This window comes from Solanum dulcamara, chromosome 9 (assembly GCF_947179165.1).
Source record: "Solanum dulcamara chromosome 9, daSolDulc1.2, whole genome shotgun sequence".
Lineage (NCBI taxonomy): Eukaryota > Viridiplantae > Streptophyta > Magnoliopsida > Solanales > Solanaceae > Solanum > Solanum dulcamara.
This window is the reverse complement of record NC_077245.1, coordinates 1,223,730-1,242,266: the sequence shown is the minus strand read 5'-3', so window position 1 is coordinate 1,242,266 and position 18,537 is coordinate 1,223,730. Positions and strand designations below refer to the sequence as shown.

The window sequence follows — 18,537 nt, the reverse complement described above, 5'->3', positions numbered from 1 at the left end:
TTGTTATTCTTGAAAATTTCAGCTACACAATATACCATAATGTTTCATAATATTATGTTTATATTCTTCATTTCTTTTTTGTTACTATTTATAAATTGCTGTGAAGGGAAAGTGCAATTACCAAATAACATGGTTGTAAAAGCAGTATTTGCATTTGGAGATTCAATTATGGATCAAGGAAGTAATAATTATATAGAAACTATAGTAAAGTGTAATTTTCTACCTTATGGTAAGGACTTCAACGGTGGAATGCCGACCGGAAGATTCTGCAACGGCAAGACGCCGCCGGACTTGATAGGTAAGCACAACACGTCTTGCTTTTACTGTTATATCGACAGTTAATTACTAGCTCTATGTGTATATATATTGTATGTGGTAGATAATTAACCTAATTAACCTTGCTTTCGAGGTTAATTATTAACCCTATTTTATTAATGTAAAATTACATGTATTACTCCATCCGTTTTAATTCTGTTTGTTTTATTATTATTTTTAGTCTGTTTAAAAAAAATATATCTCTTTTTTTTTTGACAATTTTTTTATTTCAATTTTCCACGTAATATTTTTAAGACTAAAAGATATTTTGGTATGTTTTACATATATATCTTTAATTTAAGACTATAAGATTCAAAAGTCTTCTTTATTTTCTTAAAGACTATAAAATTTAAATTTTGTGTTAAATTGAAACCAGACAAATAAATTAAAATGAAGAGCGTATTATTTAGTGTGAATTAAGTTGTTAAACTCAAAAGGAATCCATAAGAAGATGACTTTGCATGGCTCTTAGCGTCATGGCTTCATCAGTGACTTTGCATGGTGGGGTAAATATAGTTATTTTTATGTTACCTTTTCGGCAGAGGCGTCGCGGTTACCGTATTATTGTTGTTTTCTCCATTATTTTTATTTAACTTATTCATTATTATATTTTTATTTTTTATTTGAGTTGAAGGTTTATCAAAAATAATTTTTTTATTTTCATAAGATAAAAATAAAAATTGTGTGAGATTAAACTAGATATATTATTATTATTGTTATACATTACTTTTGTTTTCATGCAAAAATCTCTCTTCTCAATTTTTTCTTATTCGTGCATTCCTTGAATTTTCATCAAGTAAATTCTTCCTAGAAGATTTTACATTGTTATAGTCTTGACTCAAAAATGAAGGGGAGCCTTGGAGTAACTGGTAAAGTTGCTGTCATGTGACCAGGAGGTCACGGGTTCAAGCCTTGGAAACAGCCTCTGGCAGAAATGCAAGGCAAGGCTGCGTACAATAGACCCTTGTGGTTAGGCCCTTCCCCGGACCCCGCGCATAGCGGGAGCTTTAGTGCACCGGGCTGCCCTTTATAGTCTTGACTCAAAATAATAACCAATCGAGGGATATATAATATATTAATATATATAGTTTTAAATTGTCTATTATAGAATGGAGATTCACGTGACCTTTCTATTAATATATATACACAACATTCAACTGCATGATGCAACCAACTTGTTAATTACAACTGTGCTTAGTAGTTACTAGTTAGGTTTCAGCTTTAAAGCATTTATATCTCACAAAAATAAAATAATCTTTTTCTCTTCTGCTTTGTTGGAAAATAGATGTGTTGGTTACCTTGTTGCCATGAGTGCAAATGGGACAAGAAAACAAATTGTGACAAAACAATCTCAATATATTCTCTGATGTCAACTTGTCAAGTGAATTTAATTATGAATGCAAGGAAAATTCTTTATTATGTTATAAAAAAATAAAAATATTTCTGCTAAAAATAACACAAATTGCAAAATTTGACCATTTCAGTTGAAGAATTGGGGATAAAAGATGATGTACCAGCTTACCTAGATCCAAATTTGAAAATTGAAGATCTCAAAACTGGAGTAAGCTTTGCATCTGGTGGTTGTGGATTTGACCCTCTTACGGCTACCATCGTGGTAACTTTATGTGGTCCCGTTTGATTTTACATGAATTTAAATAAAAAATTAAAGATTTTCGAAGCTTATGATTTTCATTATAACATAATATGTGTGACTATAAAAATTTTGTTCTTAAAGGTTATAAAATCTAAAGTTTAGAAAATGGTCACGTTTGCGACATATTAAAAATATAGCCATACTTAACGATACTAACCATTTTTTACACGCAAAAAGAACAAAAAAATACTAATCTTTGCTCCTATTATTTTTGCTTATGTTAATCAGTCAGCTATACCTCTATCAACACAATTAAATCAGTTTAAAGAGTATCTTGGGAAGCTAGAAGGGCTAGTTGGGGAAGAAGAAGCCAACTATATTTTAAAAAATAGCCTATTTTTGGTGGTTGCTGGTAGTGATGATCTTGCAAATACATACTTCACTGCTGGAGTTCGACTGAAGAAGGATATTAACACATATACTGATCTCATGGTGGCCAAAGCTTCTGAATTTATCCAAGTTAGTATACCTTATGCTTACTATATTTCCAATTTTTTATTTTATTTTCAATTTGGTTGGGAGAGAAACCCAAAAAGTTTGTCACGATGCATATCCATGGCACGTATTGTCCTCTTTGTATGTGATGTTCATGATGGGGAGGGGTGAGGAAGTCTTAGAGAAGATTGAAAGACAGCTTCTAGGCTGACAAACTTCAGATCGAAGAAGGGTACACTTGATATCTTTTGGGGATTCCGCATCGGATAAGACGAAAGTGAAGACGACATTTATTGGACATAACATAAGTTCATAATGGTACACACACTTTGAGGCTTAATAATGGCGTAACAGACAAATATGGGAGGCATGTTGGATCAAAGCAAACAATACGTGTTATGGATTTGAGTCGTACTATCAATCAACTTTTTAAATTGCGAATATAAAGTTCTGAATATCATATGATTAAATCAGCCAAAAAAATTCTCAATATATAAGAGGAAACATATAGTTATTTATTTCCAATTACATATTAATTTGCAGTTGATTCAATTTATTTATTTATTTGGTTGAAGGAATTGCACAACTTGGGAGCAAGAAAAATTGGAATATTTGGAATTCCTCCAATAGGATGTTTGCCATCACAGAGAACATTAGCTGGTGGGCCACATAGAGTGTGTTCTGAAGAGTACAATGAAGCAGCCCAATTGGCCAACACAAAATTCTCTACTGCAATTAATTCATTATCCAAAACGTTGGCCCAGTCCAAGCTTGTGTTCATAGATATCTACAATCCTCTTCTTGATCTCATTGTCAACCCCCAAAAACATGGTACTATATACTAATCCTTCTATAAACTTATGACTTAAATATATTATAGGACATCAAATAGATATAATGAATTGAATTTGGATGGATCAAGATGAGTTGACTTAAAAATGAGCGAGTTATTGATTCGTTCAAAATTTACTTGGACTAGAATAACCGTTAAATAATGTGTCATAACTCACCTGTCTAATTCTCAATAAGTTATAATTTATTTGTTTGTTTTCTTATAATTTATTAAATAGCTAATAATTTTTTTATTATGATTATTATAATATATCAAATAAAAAAAATATTTTTTAAAAATATTTGAGATAATTACAGTCTATTATTTTTGAGTGATCTAGTTTACGAAATAACCAATAAATGTATATGTTTTGTATATTTAAGTTTGATAGTACATATGAATATACATAACTAATGTATAGGCTTTGTATATTTTGTCATATTGATAAATAATTTTAATTGAATTATTCATATCATTAAGTTTCCCAAAATATTTTGATAAAAAATTTTGTGATGGAATTTGGGATATATATATATATATATATATATATATATATATATATATATATATATATATATGTGTGCCCAAGTTTAAATGAGTTAAATTGAGTGGGTCAAAATGAATTGAGTTAATAAATAAATAGGGTTGACAGACGACAGATCATGTTTTCATGAAATGTCATATCTAATATATACTGGCAGTCTAAAGAAATTTTATATCATCAAAATATCTTTACTTGTTATAACAAATAACTTATCATATTCTCGACATTACAAATTCTACCTTTTATAGAAGATTAACTATAAATATTTTAGTCTGATCTGATAATGCGAAATTTTTTGGCACTATCGATATACTAGACTGCTTGTGCTTTTCCATTTTTGTCTTTATTTTCTTGTATTCTTCACTTATCAATTTTGTTGTAGGATTTGAAGTAGTTGAGAAAGGATGTTGTGGCACGGGAAAAATAGAGGTGACAATATTATGCAATAAATTTAGTGGAACATGTGAAGATGATACAAAATATTTGTTTTGGGATAGTTATCATCCAACTGAGAAAGGTTACAAAATTCTTGTTGATCAGGTCCTCAAAAAATATGTCAACAATTTCTTCTAGATGAAAAGTTTATTTTAAAAAAATCAAGATGTATATTCATTGTTAACATTGGGTCAAAAGTCCAAAAAAATGTGGTTAATTAATCCATCCTTCCTGTGCTTTCTTTTTAATTTATTTATAAAGCTTTACTTCATGTAATAAGACATTGAAATTCAGGTTTGTCATTGATAGTTCATTCATGTATATCCAAGTTTTTTTTATTTTATATTCAAGTGTTTATGTTGAAATTTAATTTAAAAAATTGTTCATTGTATTGTCCTTAATTACTAATTACGTTTTTTTCTCTCCAGAATTTACGTTAAATCTAATAGTTAAAGAGTTTTGTTGAAAAATTGACATAAACTAAAAGTGATCATTTTTGGTAAACTTATAATTTGTGGCAACAATGAGTGATCTGACCATTTTAGGCTTCTTGATGCACTTGGACTGATGCACAAATTAGAATTAAGAAGCCCAAAACAAAAGGCTAATAAACAAGAAATATATATATATATATATATATATATATATATATATATATATATATATAATATTTCGAAATTACACAAAGCATTTTGTTCATCCTTGGTTCCTCAAACATGTAATAAAGGAGCATGAAATCGCTATTCGAGGGAGCGTTTTATCTCAAAATGAAATTTTCAAATGCGAATCTGAATTAATCGATCCTAGAAAACAAAAAGGAAACTATTACCTATTGCTCTCGTACCATTATTGTTGAAATCACATTTTAGTTGGTTCAACAATGAACAAACAGCTAACTCCATTAAGACATCTTTTCTTAAAGATATTTAATAAGCTTAAATTGACTATTATTTCTAAAAGACAACTTTCACAAAATGCCACGTGGCATGTATATTATTGTTCATTATTACAATAATGTTAATCATAAAATAAAGACCTTCAGACGTATACACATCTTAAATTAAAAGGAAAATGTTGTAGAGTAGTGGTGAGACTATTTCACCCTTAAACAAATGTCTCGAATTTGAGCCCTGAGTACGAAGAGAATCTTGTTAGGAGCGCTACTGTGACACCCCGGAAAATTTTTCGCAAATAATCAAACATTTCTTCACGTGTGGGTAGACTCGGGCCGGAGGACTTGTAATTCTACATCTGATTTAGGATTAATTCCTAAGTATTTGAAGTGTGATAGATGTGTTTAGGGGTCATAAGGGATCTCTAACACCAAGTCGAGCCCAAAAAACTCCAATCGATTAAGTTTTCGGACGAGTTAGTATAAGGGTCAACTTCAAACGACCATATCTCCTAGGATTTAAAGAACTGGGTGGCCCACGACCTACCAAATTAAAGGTCTTTGAGTCTTCTTTCCAACGCCACCAAGATTGCAATTTTTGGAGTTCGGAGTCAAAAGTTATGGCCATTTTACTACGAACTAGCACTGCAGGAATATTCAGGCCTGGGCGAAATATAGGCTTGGCGCCCCAGTGACGCGACGCGCCACTATAGCGCCAGAAAACAGCCTCAGTAGTTTGATCCTTGGCGCGACGCACCACTATTAGATGTGCAGGGTTTTAGGCCTATTTTGGCTTGGCGCTGCAGTGGCGCGACGCGCCACTATAGCGCCAGCAAGACTTTTGCCCAAATTTTCAGATTTTTGGAAGAGGGGCAACTTGGACTTTTTCCAAATTATATATACACCATCCTTGAGCATTTTGGACCATTATTTTCAGCTCCTCTCTCTCTCTAAAAAGCCCTAAATATTTTCCCTCTCTTCTTCTTGTTCTTCTCCAAATCCATCTCCAACAAAGGGTGCCTTCAAGAGTTTCAAGGATTCAAGCCTTCCATTGAAGACCTAACATCAAGTTCCTTCAAAGTCTTCAAACAAGGTATGTAAGGCTAACCTAAAATATGGATTTAGTTCTTCCATATGCCCATATATGTGTTGGATAGAAGTTGTGAAAGAGTTGAACCTTCTAAGAAGGTTTTCTTGAAAGTTTTCCTAAACTATGGAATGTTTTTAAGTACTATTAGTTGATTGATGTTTTTAATGACTTGAGTTACTAAATAGTTATATTTCATATTTTTGGCTACAAATGTATCTTTGTATATAGATTTATAGGTATTGACGATATTCTTGAGTTGAGTTTTGTTGAGAGTATGGGTCCATGTTTCATTCACATGAACTCAAGATGAGATTTCTTGTCATAAATGTCTTGAGGTTGAGATGGATAGTTGTGTGTATATATATGTATTGATTGGAAGGAAAAGAATGAATTGACTAGTTAAGAATGTCCCTTTGCTTCTATAAAATGAACATAGGACAAAAATAAGGATTTTGGAGTAGATGTTTGATGATTGATGTGATGATGATACTTGACAATGATGTGATGATAATGTTTGATGATGATGTAAATGATAATATATGATGATGATGTGATGATGATGTTTTGGTGACGATGTGAGTGATGATGTGAATGGTGCTTATTTAATATATGTAGAATGGTTGACGAAGAGGTATATTGATGAGGATGTTATGTGATGAAGTGGATTGGAGTCTAATGTGAGTTTGTGGTATGTGATGTGCATAATTTGAGTTGAGTGGAGTCTTAGGAATGTTTTGAAAATAAATAATCTTTTGAGGAGGAGCTTTAAATAAATTATTTGTGAATCTTTTTGCATAAACTATTTATATACTATTTTGAGTCTAAAGAATTATTAGTTTTATCTTTGATTTAGAAAAGAGTTTAAGTATGAGTTGAGTATGAGGAGCCTTTAAATGAGCTGAGTATCTTTACATTAAAGTATCTATTTTGAGTTTGAGTTGAGGAGTTGAAATTATATTTTAATGTACATAATATCTTCTGCATTCATTGAGTCGAGATTGTATAAATTTTTAAAGAGAAGAGTTTGATGATTTGAGATGAGTCGATTTGAAAGAAGGTCCAATGAGACTTGTCATTATGAGTTAATTGAGTTGAAATGAGAACAGAGTTGATGAGGTGGCAATGTTCCACATGAAACTAGCCGTGAGGGCTTGTTTGAGATGATTGGAGGAGTATTTTTGAGCATGGAGTCATGGGAGGAGTATCGAGCACCGAATTGGGCAAGAGTATAGTCCATACTCGAACCCAATACCTGTGTTGCCAAACGTAGGGGGGATTGAACCGTTAAAATCGGATGCTTCCCCGAGAGTTTTTGTCCTGACATTATAGGACCTGGTTGGATTGGATCCATGAGTGTTCGTCGTTCATGCCCTAGCAAGGTATGAGCGGGCGTGGCAACGACGTCGTTTCGTTGTACCTTCACTGGCTTATAAGTGTTGGTTGTCGGTTAAGAAAAACTCCCATTTAGGTCTTGATAGTACTCTGAGTCAGTTGAGTTGAGTGAGTTGCTCTATGCTTATGAGTTAGTCCTATCTAAACTATTTCTTGTTAGACTTAGGACACTTGAGTGAGTTGCTACATATTTATTGAGTTGAGTCCTTTGAGTTGAATTGTAAAACATTGCATAATTTAATTTGCATATTTACTGAGTTGAGTCCTTTGAGCTGATTGTACATGATTGAAAGGGATCGAATTGTAAATGATTTGATTGTACTGTATTGTGTATGATTGGATTGGATCGTATGGTATATGATTGGTCTTTGTCAAAAAAAAATGTATTATTACTTTAGACTTATAATGCCTTGTTGAGTCTCTCTTATCTTTTCAATTTGAGATATTTGGACCGCTGCTATTCTTCCTTGAGGTATGTTCCATTCTGCCATATTACATACCAGTACATTCCACGTACTGACGTCTATTTGGACCTGCATCGTTTTATGATGCAGAGACAGGTTTAAGAGATCGTCAATAGGAGCATCATTGGGGATCTATTCGCACTCAGCGTATTGGTGAGTCCTCCCCTACATTCGGAGGACACCGTCTGTGTATTCTTGCATTGAGTTAGCCCTTTTCATTTTGATTTGAGATAGCCATGAACATGTCATTGGCAGCAATTAGATAGTAGTGATAGAGGCTTCATAGACTAGATAGTGATGAGTCGATTGAGTTATTCTTGTCAAACTATTTTTAAACGACAAATATTTTAGTTGATTTGTCGGCCCATGGCCTTTATTCTTTGAGTTGGATGGGTGATTTGAGTTGCCCGCTAAATTATTCTTTATTTTTTTTTAATTTTCCGCTGAATGAATGAATGAACGGATGTGTGATCAGGCTATGTGGTTCGCTTGGGAGCCAGAAATGGTTTCTGAGTGCCGGTTACGTCTAGGGTACCCTCTCGGGGCGTGACAGCTACCCCCGAATAGGCTCTGCAGTGCGCAATTACGATTTAATCGGTGCTCAATATAGGATCCGGACACCTAGTGGAAAATAAAAAAAAAAGAGAAAATGAATTACAAACACATTAAAATAAAGTGTCCAATATGAAATTGCCATTTGTTTCATTTTGCTTGAAGTGCTTATAGTATTACTTGAAAGAAGTAGCTACAATATTTTTCATATAACATTATCTGAAGTTGCTTAATTAAGTATTACTTTATTTCATGTAAATGTCACACCAACTAACTCCAGCTACCATTATTAATGTATGAATCAATGGTTGGATGTCATAATTTGGAAGGATTTCCATCTTATCACTGATAGATTTTTTTTGCCTTAAGAGAAAGAAAGAGGAATTAGTAATGGGATATCAATAATATGTTGTTCCAATCAATTCGTAGATTGCTATATATATCATAGCTACAACAAAACAAAAGATATTTATTTACAATAGATTTTCCTGCAAAAATATTTAGGAACAATTAAATTAATGTCATTATATTTAGAGTTGTTAAAGTTTTAATTAGTGGCATTTATATAGAGTATTATTATAAATATTTATATTTATTATTGTCGCTAAATATAATATAACGATAATTATAATATTACAATTAAATAATTATCGCTAAATCCTTTATTTATTGCAGTGTATGCTCATATTAATTCTCACAATTCACAACAATTCTAGGCCTCCATGTAATGTTAAATCTACCCAATATACCATACGTGAAAGTCACTTAATACAATTTGATAGTGAAGTTTTCAAATTTTCACTTGCTAACGATATTCCCTTTTTAATTCAATTTTTAAAATTTAAATTGCGTTGTATATCATTTTATTTTATTTAAAAAAAATATTCGCTAATTCTCACTTTTTAAAGAATTTTGTTAGTGGGTCAAATTCCACTAATTTATATTCAATTTGTAATTTCATTATTGCATCTTTTAATGCAATAATGAAATTACGAATTGAGTATTATATTTTCGAATCGAATATTGTACTGCATTATTGAATTGAATTATTGTAGTTACTATAGTTTATGAATTGAAGATTGTATTGAATATTTTTATTTATAAATTGGATACTATAGTTTTGGATCAAATATTGTGTTTTGAATTGAATATTGTAGCTACATTACTTTCGAATTGAATATTTGTGTTTTCAATTGAATATTGAAAACTCTGTTTCTAGATGTAACTTATATATTTCGTGTAAACTTTTGAAGAATTATTGGAGGATTTACTAAATTTGAGTCTATTTTACAAAAAAGGTAAAAACAAAAAAAGAAATAAAAAGAAGAAGAAGTAGTAATGTAGTGCATCATGCATTGAAATATCATATTTGTTTTAACCTCAATCAACGAAAACAATTACTACTCCGAAAAACAAGATACTCCGTTTGTCCACTTTTATTTGTTCATGTTTGACTTGTCATCAAAGGAGTCAAGAATTTGGCGAAAGGTATGTAAATTTTCTTTTCAGTTATGTTAAGAATGTGCGAAATTATATATACACTTATATTAACTAACATTTAATATTTGCCCACCACATAATTTTGCAGCAAAGGGTGTGCATCAAATTACCTTTCGCCTAAAATGGTTTCGCCCATGCTTGACAGATCCTTTAAAAGTAGTAAATAAAATAATTATAGTACTTAATAATAAGGATAAAATAGATAAAAAATGGTCTTATCTCTTAATTTTCAAACTCAACAAGTAAAATGAGCATATATAGTAAAATGAATAAATAAAAGTGAACGAAGGAATAATTCTAATTAGGGGTGTACATGGACCGGGTTGGTTCGGATTTTTTACAAACCAAATCAAACCATTTGTGTCGGGTTATTAAATCTATAAACCAAACCAAACCAATAAAGTCGGGTTTTTTTATATCAATTTTTCTCGGTTTTTTGGGGTTTTTTGGGTTTTTTCGGATTTCTCTGGTTTTTCATAATATCTAATAAGAAGCACAGAACAGTGCTTCTTAAAAAGAGTTCTAGTACAAAATATCAACATATAAGATGGAGGCAGAACACTGTTTGAAGTTTTAACTTTATAATATAACTTTATAAGATGGGCTTTTTTTGTATATTATTTAGATGGGCTTCTCAAGTCCAAATTTAAATGTAAGAAAGAAAACAAAAATTATGAAAAATTTTAAAAAAATATTTATAAATTACATTTTAATAAATATTTTTATGTATAACATAATTTAAAAGTAGTATATCTATAATCGGATCGGTTTGGGTTCGGTTTGACTTTTTTTTTAGTTAAAATTAAACCAACCCTATAATGGTCGGGTTTTTTTTCCAAATACCAAACCAAGTCAAACCAAACCACTAGTCGGGTTTTTTTTCCTGTTTGGTTCGGTTTGTCGGTTTGATGCGGTTTATCGATTTGCCTGTACAGCCCTAATTCTAATAAAAATGTGAAAGGTATTTACAAAGTTTCCTCGCGAGAACACTATAATTAACAAGTCGGTGTGCATTATTGGTTTCTTGTACTTTGAAACTTTCAACATACAGATGAAGTGACTACATAACAAAAGGAAACTTTTTCAATTTTCTTGTGTGTATCTCGTGGACATATGTTCAATTATAAATCTGGTCGCGTACGGTGTTGACATAATATATAAATTTTATAAGTGTATAGATGATTAGTTTGTAAGTTTAACTATTCAATTAATACAGTAAAAATGAGTTGAGGTGTTTAGATAATTATTTTATAAGTTGGAGTAACTAATAAAGTAAAAACGAATTGATATATATATATAAATGTGCATTCTCAAAAGTTGAGACCAAATTAATCCACTGACAAAGGAATTTATCTCTTTGCATTTATTTGATAATATATATTGCATGTCTACCAAAAGTTGACTTACTCCAAATCTCTATAATGTTAATAATAGAGTTTACCTATATAAACCATCAATTTAAAAATTTCTTACATCATTTTAATACGCTTGTAATAATGGATATTATTTTCAAGATTATAAATTCTATAATAGTTCTATATATATTTTAAGGAAATTTTTACACTACTCGATGTATATAACTTAAACTCCTATATATTTTTAGCCGCGTCTATAAAAATCACAAGAAACTGGCCGACTAAAAACTATACTCGACTCCAACATGTTAAAAGCTTTTTCAAAACCTCAAATGTTCTTTGTTTTTCCCAATTATTATTTCTGGTAGACAATAATAATATTGGTGCATAAGATCATGGTTATATTATACTATTTTGTTTATTTAGTGTTAATTTTTACTATAAGGTCATGTGAAGGGAAAGTGCAGCTACCAAAGAACGTGGTTGTAAAAGCAGTATTTGCATTTGGAGATTCAATTGTTGATCAAGGAAATAATAATTATATTCCAACATTAGCAAAGTGTAATTTTTCACCTTATGGTAAGGACTTCAATGGTGGAATTCCAACCGGAAGATTCTGCAACGGCAAGACGCCACCGGACTTGATAGGTAAACACACAAACATATATTTATTCTCTTCGGAAAATGATCATATTTGCTCTCACAGTTACCCCTTGTACTCCTATCGGAGATAAGGGTACAAACAAAGTGTAAGGGTAAATTTGACCATTTGAGGAGGTATTCGGACCCCTGATATACATGGTTCGTAGCCATGTGCTCTAATCCTCTGAGCTACCGGCCCCACCCCATACCCCTTTGCAATAGCTATTTCCAGCACTAACAAGATAACTTTGCATGGCTCATTGTGTCGTGGATTCAATCACTTCTATCCAGCCTGAGTTTACTTATAATTATATAGTTACTAAAAAGAGTTATATATAATTGAGAAAGACTAGGTTAGTAAAATGTTTAGTGCTTAAAATAGTCGATATAAATAAATTAAGAGATGTAATTATTTTTCGCCGATCTACTTGTATACCTTGGATCTTATAACTTGTTATCATACTTACTACTTAGTAGTTAGGTTTCAGCTTTCAAGCATTTATAGCACACAGACTTAAAATAATTTTTTTTTTGGTTTTACTGATCGTTTCTAATAGATTATTCATACATATTCAATATTTTTTAAATATAAATACAAAATTTAAAACTAAATTACTGGCTCTGCCTCTAATCGATTCATTTTCTCTTCTACTTTGCAAAATAAATCGATGCGTTGGTTACTTCATGGCCATAAGTGCAAATGGATCTATAGCCAGATTGTGACAAACAATGTCAATTCTCTGATGTCATATTGTCAAGTGAATTTAGTTATTAACGCAAAGAATTTAAAATTTCAGGATGTAATTAAAAAGGGATAGATAAAAATAATATAATTGCAAATTTTACCATTTTCAGTTGAAGAATTGGGGATAAAAGAGGTTGTACCAGCTTATCTCGATTCAAATTTGAAAAGTGAAGATCTCAAGACTGGAGTAAGCTTTGCATCTGGTGGTTGTGGATATGATCCTTCAACATCTACCCTCGCGGTAATTTTAAAATATGTGATTTTAAATATGACGTACATTCATTTGTGTGGCTATATAAAATCTTATCATAAATGGTTATATAAAAAATAAATAAAAAACTGAAGTATCTCAAAGTTTAGAAAACGGTCACGTTTGCGACATATTAAAAATATAGCCATACTTAACAAAACTAACCATTCTTGCACAAGAAAAAACAAAAAGGAAATAGTGTTCAATTAATTTTTTGTTTTTGTTTATGTTGATCAGTCAGCTATACCTTTATCAACACAATTAAATCAATTCAAAGAGTATATTGCGAAGCTAGAAGGATTAGTTGGGGAAGAAGAAGCCAACTATATTTTAGAAAATAGCCTATTTTTGGTGGTTGCTGGAAGTGATGATCTTGCAAATACATATTTCACTCTTGGAGTTCGATTGAAGCAGGATGTTGACTCATATACTGATCTCATGGTGGCCAAAGCTACTGAATTTCTCCAAGTTAGTATCCCTTTATAATTATGACTATTATACTTTCAATCTTTCTTTTTTTGTTATCAATTATGACTTATAATTTGGATTTCTTTTACTCAATTCAATTTTTTTGTGATGAGTTCTCGATGTTAATCCTCGCTTAATCAGAAGTCTCGGGTTCGACCCCTAGATATGAAAAAATCTTGATAGGGAGCGCTTCCCCCGAATGGCCCCTACGTGGCGCAAATTTAGATTGATCGGACTCCAATTCGGATACCTGACGATCGAATCGAAAAAACAAAAAAAATGTTGATCCTCCAAATATCACTCGGTTAATTAGATCCCCCCCCCCCCTTCTTTTTGGTATTAATCACTTAGTAAGCTCAGGCTTTATAATCCCTTCTCTCATAAATTATGTAAAATTAAACTAGTTTCATTTTACGAAATTATTTTTTTAAAATATAATACCATGAATGAAATCACAGCAGGAGTTTCTCTTTATCCTTAGTTAGAAGTCTCATATTTAAACTGAGAATGAAGTATCTTTTGGTAAGGAGGTCCTTGTACATAGTCAATTATTTAAGTTTCAAACATGAATCAGTCGAATCAATGAATTTCAGCTACCAAATGATTAAATCGATAAAAGAATGACTTACTTATAAATGGAGAGGAATAGATAGTTCTTTATTGCCAATTAAATTAACAAAAATATTAATTTGCACTAAAATCTGTATTGATTCAAGTGTTTTTTTTTCTTGAAGGAATTGTACAACTTGGGAGCAAGAAAAATTGGGATTTTTGGAATTCCTCCAATAGGATGTTTGCCATCACAGAGAACATTAGCTGGTGGGCCACATAGAGGATGTGCTAAGAAATACAATGAAGCAGCCCAATTGGCTGACAAAAAATTCTCAATTGGCATTGATTCACTATCCAAAAAGTTGGCCCAGTCCAAGCTTGTGTTCATAGATATCTATAATCCTTTTCTTGATCTCATTGTCAACCCTAAAAAATATGGTACTATATACTAATCCTTCTATAAATTTATGACTTATATTAGGGATGCCGAACAAGCAGGTTAGGTTAAATTTGGATAGATCAAGATGAACGTGTTAAAAATTAGATTTATGTATATAGAGGTATTAATTGTAGATATCTTTAGGATGATCTGATAAAGATTAATTGGAGATCTCTTTAGGGTGATATGATAACAAAATTTCTTCACACTATCAGTATAATAGACGACTTGTGCTTCTTCATTTTTTTGTCTTTATTTTCTTGTATTCTTATTTATCAATTTTGTTATTGTGGATTTGTTGTAGGATTAGAAGAAGTAGAGAAAGGGTGTTGTGGCACAGGAAATATAGAGGTGACAATATTATGCAACAAATTCAGTGGAACATGTGAAGATGATACAAAATATTTGTTTTGGGATAGTTATCATCCAACTGAGAAAGGTTATAGGATTCTTGTTAATCTAATCTTAAAAAAATATGTCAACAGTTTCTTGTAGATGATGAGCTCAATCAAGATCAAGATTATGTATCACCAAATTTGTATTACTTGGATCAAAGGTCCAAAAAAAAAAGTGTTCAATTAATAGTTCATTTATGTATATCCAAGTGTTTGTGTTAGAATCTAATAAAAAAATATTATCATGAAAAATGGTTGGTATTTAGTGGTACTTTTTTTTGGTGGTTAAAATTGTGGTACTTACTTAGATAGTAACTTACTAACTAATTTTGTATTGTCCTTACTAATGTTGACTTTTCCGAGTTTGTTAAATTTTTTTGACATAAACCAATATTAGATCATTTTTGGTAAACTCAATAGAGGACAAAATTGAGTCGTGGGTCAATCAGTTACTAAGAATAAGGTCTACGTATAACTCACTTTTCCTACACTTTATGTATGTTATCGTTGTTATTGTTGTGTTTTAATAAATGATTAAAATTGTTCAAGAATATATATTTAAGAGATATTTTAAACATGCCAAAAATCATAAAGGACCATTTTTTGTTATTCTCACGTTTTTTTTTAGAGGAGAAAGAGAAGAAGTGATGAAATGACGTGCACAATTTTGCATATTTGAGAAATTAACCGCAAAAGTCAAGCTACTTGATGTAATCCGTATAATTAACGTATGAAGTGTCACATTGAGACGACATATAGATATTTTAAGTAACATGATAATATTATTTTAAGAGATATGATATTATTTTAAAAAGATTTTGATATTAACGATGAATATAACTTAAACTCCCTACGCGGTGTGTACTTTCTTAGCCTCTATAAAAATAAACAAAAACCCGACTAACAGCTATACTCAAAAGTTCTCTGTTTGTTTATGTTCTAGTAAAAGAATTAATTTCTGCAAGAAAATAATATTGGTGCATAAGATCATGGTTATATTATACTACTTCCTTTGTTTTGTGATAATGTTTACTATAAGGTCATGTGAAGGGAAAGTGCAATTACCAAAAAATGTGGTTGTAAAAGCAGTATTTGTATTTGGAGATTCAATTGTTGATCAAGGAAATAATAATTATATGGCAACTATAGCAAAGTGTAATTTTCTACCTTATGGTAAAGATTTCAACGGTGGAATTCCAACCGGAAGATTCAGCAACGGCAAGACGCCGCCGGACTTGCTAGGTAAACACACATATATTCTCGGGTCATATTTTCCCTAACAGAGAAGGACTACTATAGATGAAAATTTTCAGGATCTAATTAAAAAAATTAGAGGTAAAAATAACAATAAATTGCAAATTTGACATGATTAATCCATGTTTTGCCATTTTCAGTTGAAGAATTGGGGATAAAAGAGCTTCTGCCAGCTTATTTAGATTCAAATTTGAAAAGTGAAGATTTTAAAATTGGAGTAAGCTTTGCATCTGGAGGTTGTGGATTTGATCCTGTAACATTTAGTATCGCGATAACTTTGAAACTTGTGATTTTAAATACAACATATTATATATTTGTGTGGCTACATAATTTATTTATTTTTTGGTTTATGTTAATCAGTCAGCTATACCCCTCTATCAACCCAATTAAATCAGTTTAAAGAATATATTGGGAAGCTATAAGGGCTAGTTGGAGAAGAAAAAGGCAATTATATTTTAAAAAATAGCCTATTTGTTGTGGTTGCTGCCTTGCTGGTAATGATGATCTTGCAAATACATATTTCATTCTTGGAGTTCGATTGAAGCAGGATATTGACACATATACTGATCTCATGGTGACCAAAGCTACTGAATTTCTCCAAGTTAGTACATACCTTTATGCCTATTATATTTTCATTCAAATTATGACTTATAAATTTGGATTTTTTTACTCAATTCAATTTTTATATGATGAGTTCTCAATGTTGATCCTCCAATATCACTTGGATAAATTGGGTCTTTTATTCTTTTTGGTCTTAATCACTTGGTCGGCTTAGGCTTTTTAAATCCCTTTTTCTCTCTTAAGTGAGCAATTATGTAAAATTAATTAGAAGTTTCTGATTTAAACTTTGAGAATGAAGTGTCATTGTCGAATATTTAAGCCTCGAAGAATTAGTCAAATCAATGAATTTTAGATACCAAATGATTAAATCCACAAAAGAATGAATTGTGTATATATGAAGAGGAATATATGGTTCTTTATTACCAATTATTTAAAAATAAATTTTGTATTGATTCAAGAGCTCCTTGTGAGTATACTCTAGTCAAATGAGGTACGAAGAGCTAACAAATTCATAATGGTACACCACTTTGGGGCTTAATAATGGCGTAACAGACAAATATGTGAGGCATGTTGGATCAAAGCAAACAATATGTGTCATGGACCTGAATTGTGCTATTAATCAACTTCTTAAATTGTGAATATGAAATTTTGAATATCAGATGATTAAATCAACTAAAAATATTCTCAATATATGAAGAGGAAACATATAGTTATTTATTTCCAATTACATATTAATTTGCAGTTGATTCAAGGTTTTTTTTTTGGTTGAAGGAATTGTACAACTTGGGAGCAAGAAAAATTGGAATATTTGGAATTCCTCCTATAGGATGTCTGCCATCACACAGAACATTAGCTCGTGGGCTACATAGATTGTGTTCTGAAGAATACAATGAAGCAGCTCAATTGGCCAACACAAAATTCTCTACTGCAATTCATTCATTATCCAAAACGTTGGCCCACTCCAAGCTTGTGTTCATAGATATCTATGATACTTTTCTTGATCTTATTGTCAACCCTCAAAAATATGGTACTACATATATGTATTTTTTTTCGGTTAAATTTTGGTATTTTATTAATAAAGTAATGAGTATAAAATACCATCTTATACCATTTCGGGCAAAGTCCATTCCCTACATGGCCCAATCGATTAAGAAATAAATAAACAAACAACCAAAACCAAAACACCTAACACTTTGAACCTCCTTGTCCCCTCTATCCCTTTGTTGGAGTTACTCTCAAATAGGGATATTTTAGTTTATCACTGTTAATGATCTTTCTTCCTGCTATTTTCAAACTGCTGAAATCTTGATAGTTGCACCCTCTTTTATCAATTGCAATATTTGTCAAGTAGTCTGCTAGGTGATTTTCTTCCCTGAGAATGTGCTGGAATGTATGTTGTTTTTCCTGTAAGCATGTTTTGATTTATGTCACCATCTCTGTGATTATCCATGGGCATGACTATTTTCCTTCTAGAATCTTGTACAATAGCATCGAATCTGTTTGAATGATTATGTTATTGTGCTGCTCCTGCATGCTATGTTTATATGCTTTTAGAATCATCTTCGCCTCTGCTACAGTGTTAGTGGTGTTTTTAATAGTAGCTCCCTCTACATATAGTAAATCCTCTCTTTCATTCCTCAAACAAAAGGCATAGAGCTTATACCTGGATTTCCCCTCGAAGCCCCATCTGTAGTGTATTTTAGTCAGCCAACTGGTGGAAAATCCCACAATACTCTTGTTACCTTCATCTTGGGACTATAACCTTCCAATT

At 31.3% G+C, this 18,537-nt stretch overlaps 1 protein-coding gene and 1 pseudogene across 1 annotated transcript; both read left to right on the top strand.

Moving 5' to 3' along the window:
* On the top strand, window positions 1-15,199 carry LOC129904108 (uncharacterized). Its single transcript, XM_055979638.1, has 10 exons — window positions 1-298; window positions 1,800-1,930; window positions 2,198-2,428; window positions 2,980-3,235; window positions 4,163-4,335; window positions 11,829-12,108; window positions 12,958-13,088; window positions 13,335-13,565; window positions 14,300-14,555; window positions 14,861-15,199. The coding sequence occupies exons 1-10, from the start codon at window positions 40-42 to the stop codon at window positions 15,049-15,051; spliced, it is 2,139 nt and encodes a 712-aa protein (XP_055835613.1). The 5' UTR covers window positions 1-39; the 3' UTR covers window positions 15,052-15,199.
* Window positions 15,200-15,811: 612 nt separating this feature from the next.
* LOC129902351 (GDSL esterase/lipase EXL3-like) lies at window positions 15,812-18,211 on the top strand (annotated as a pseudogene).
* Window positions 18,212-18,537: the final 326 nt, after the last annotated feature.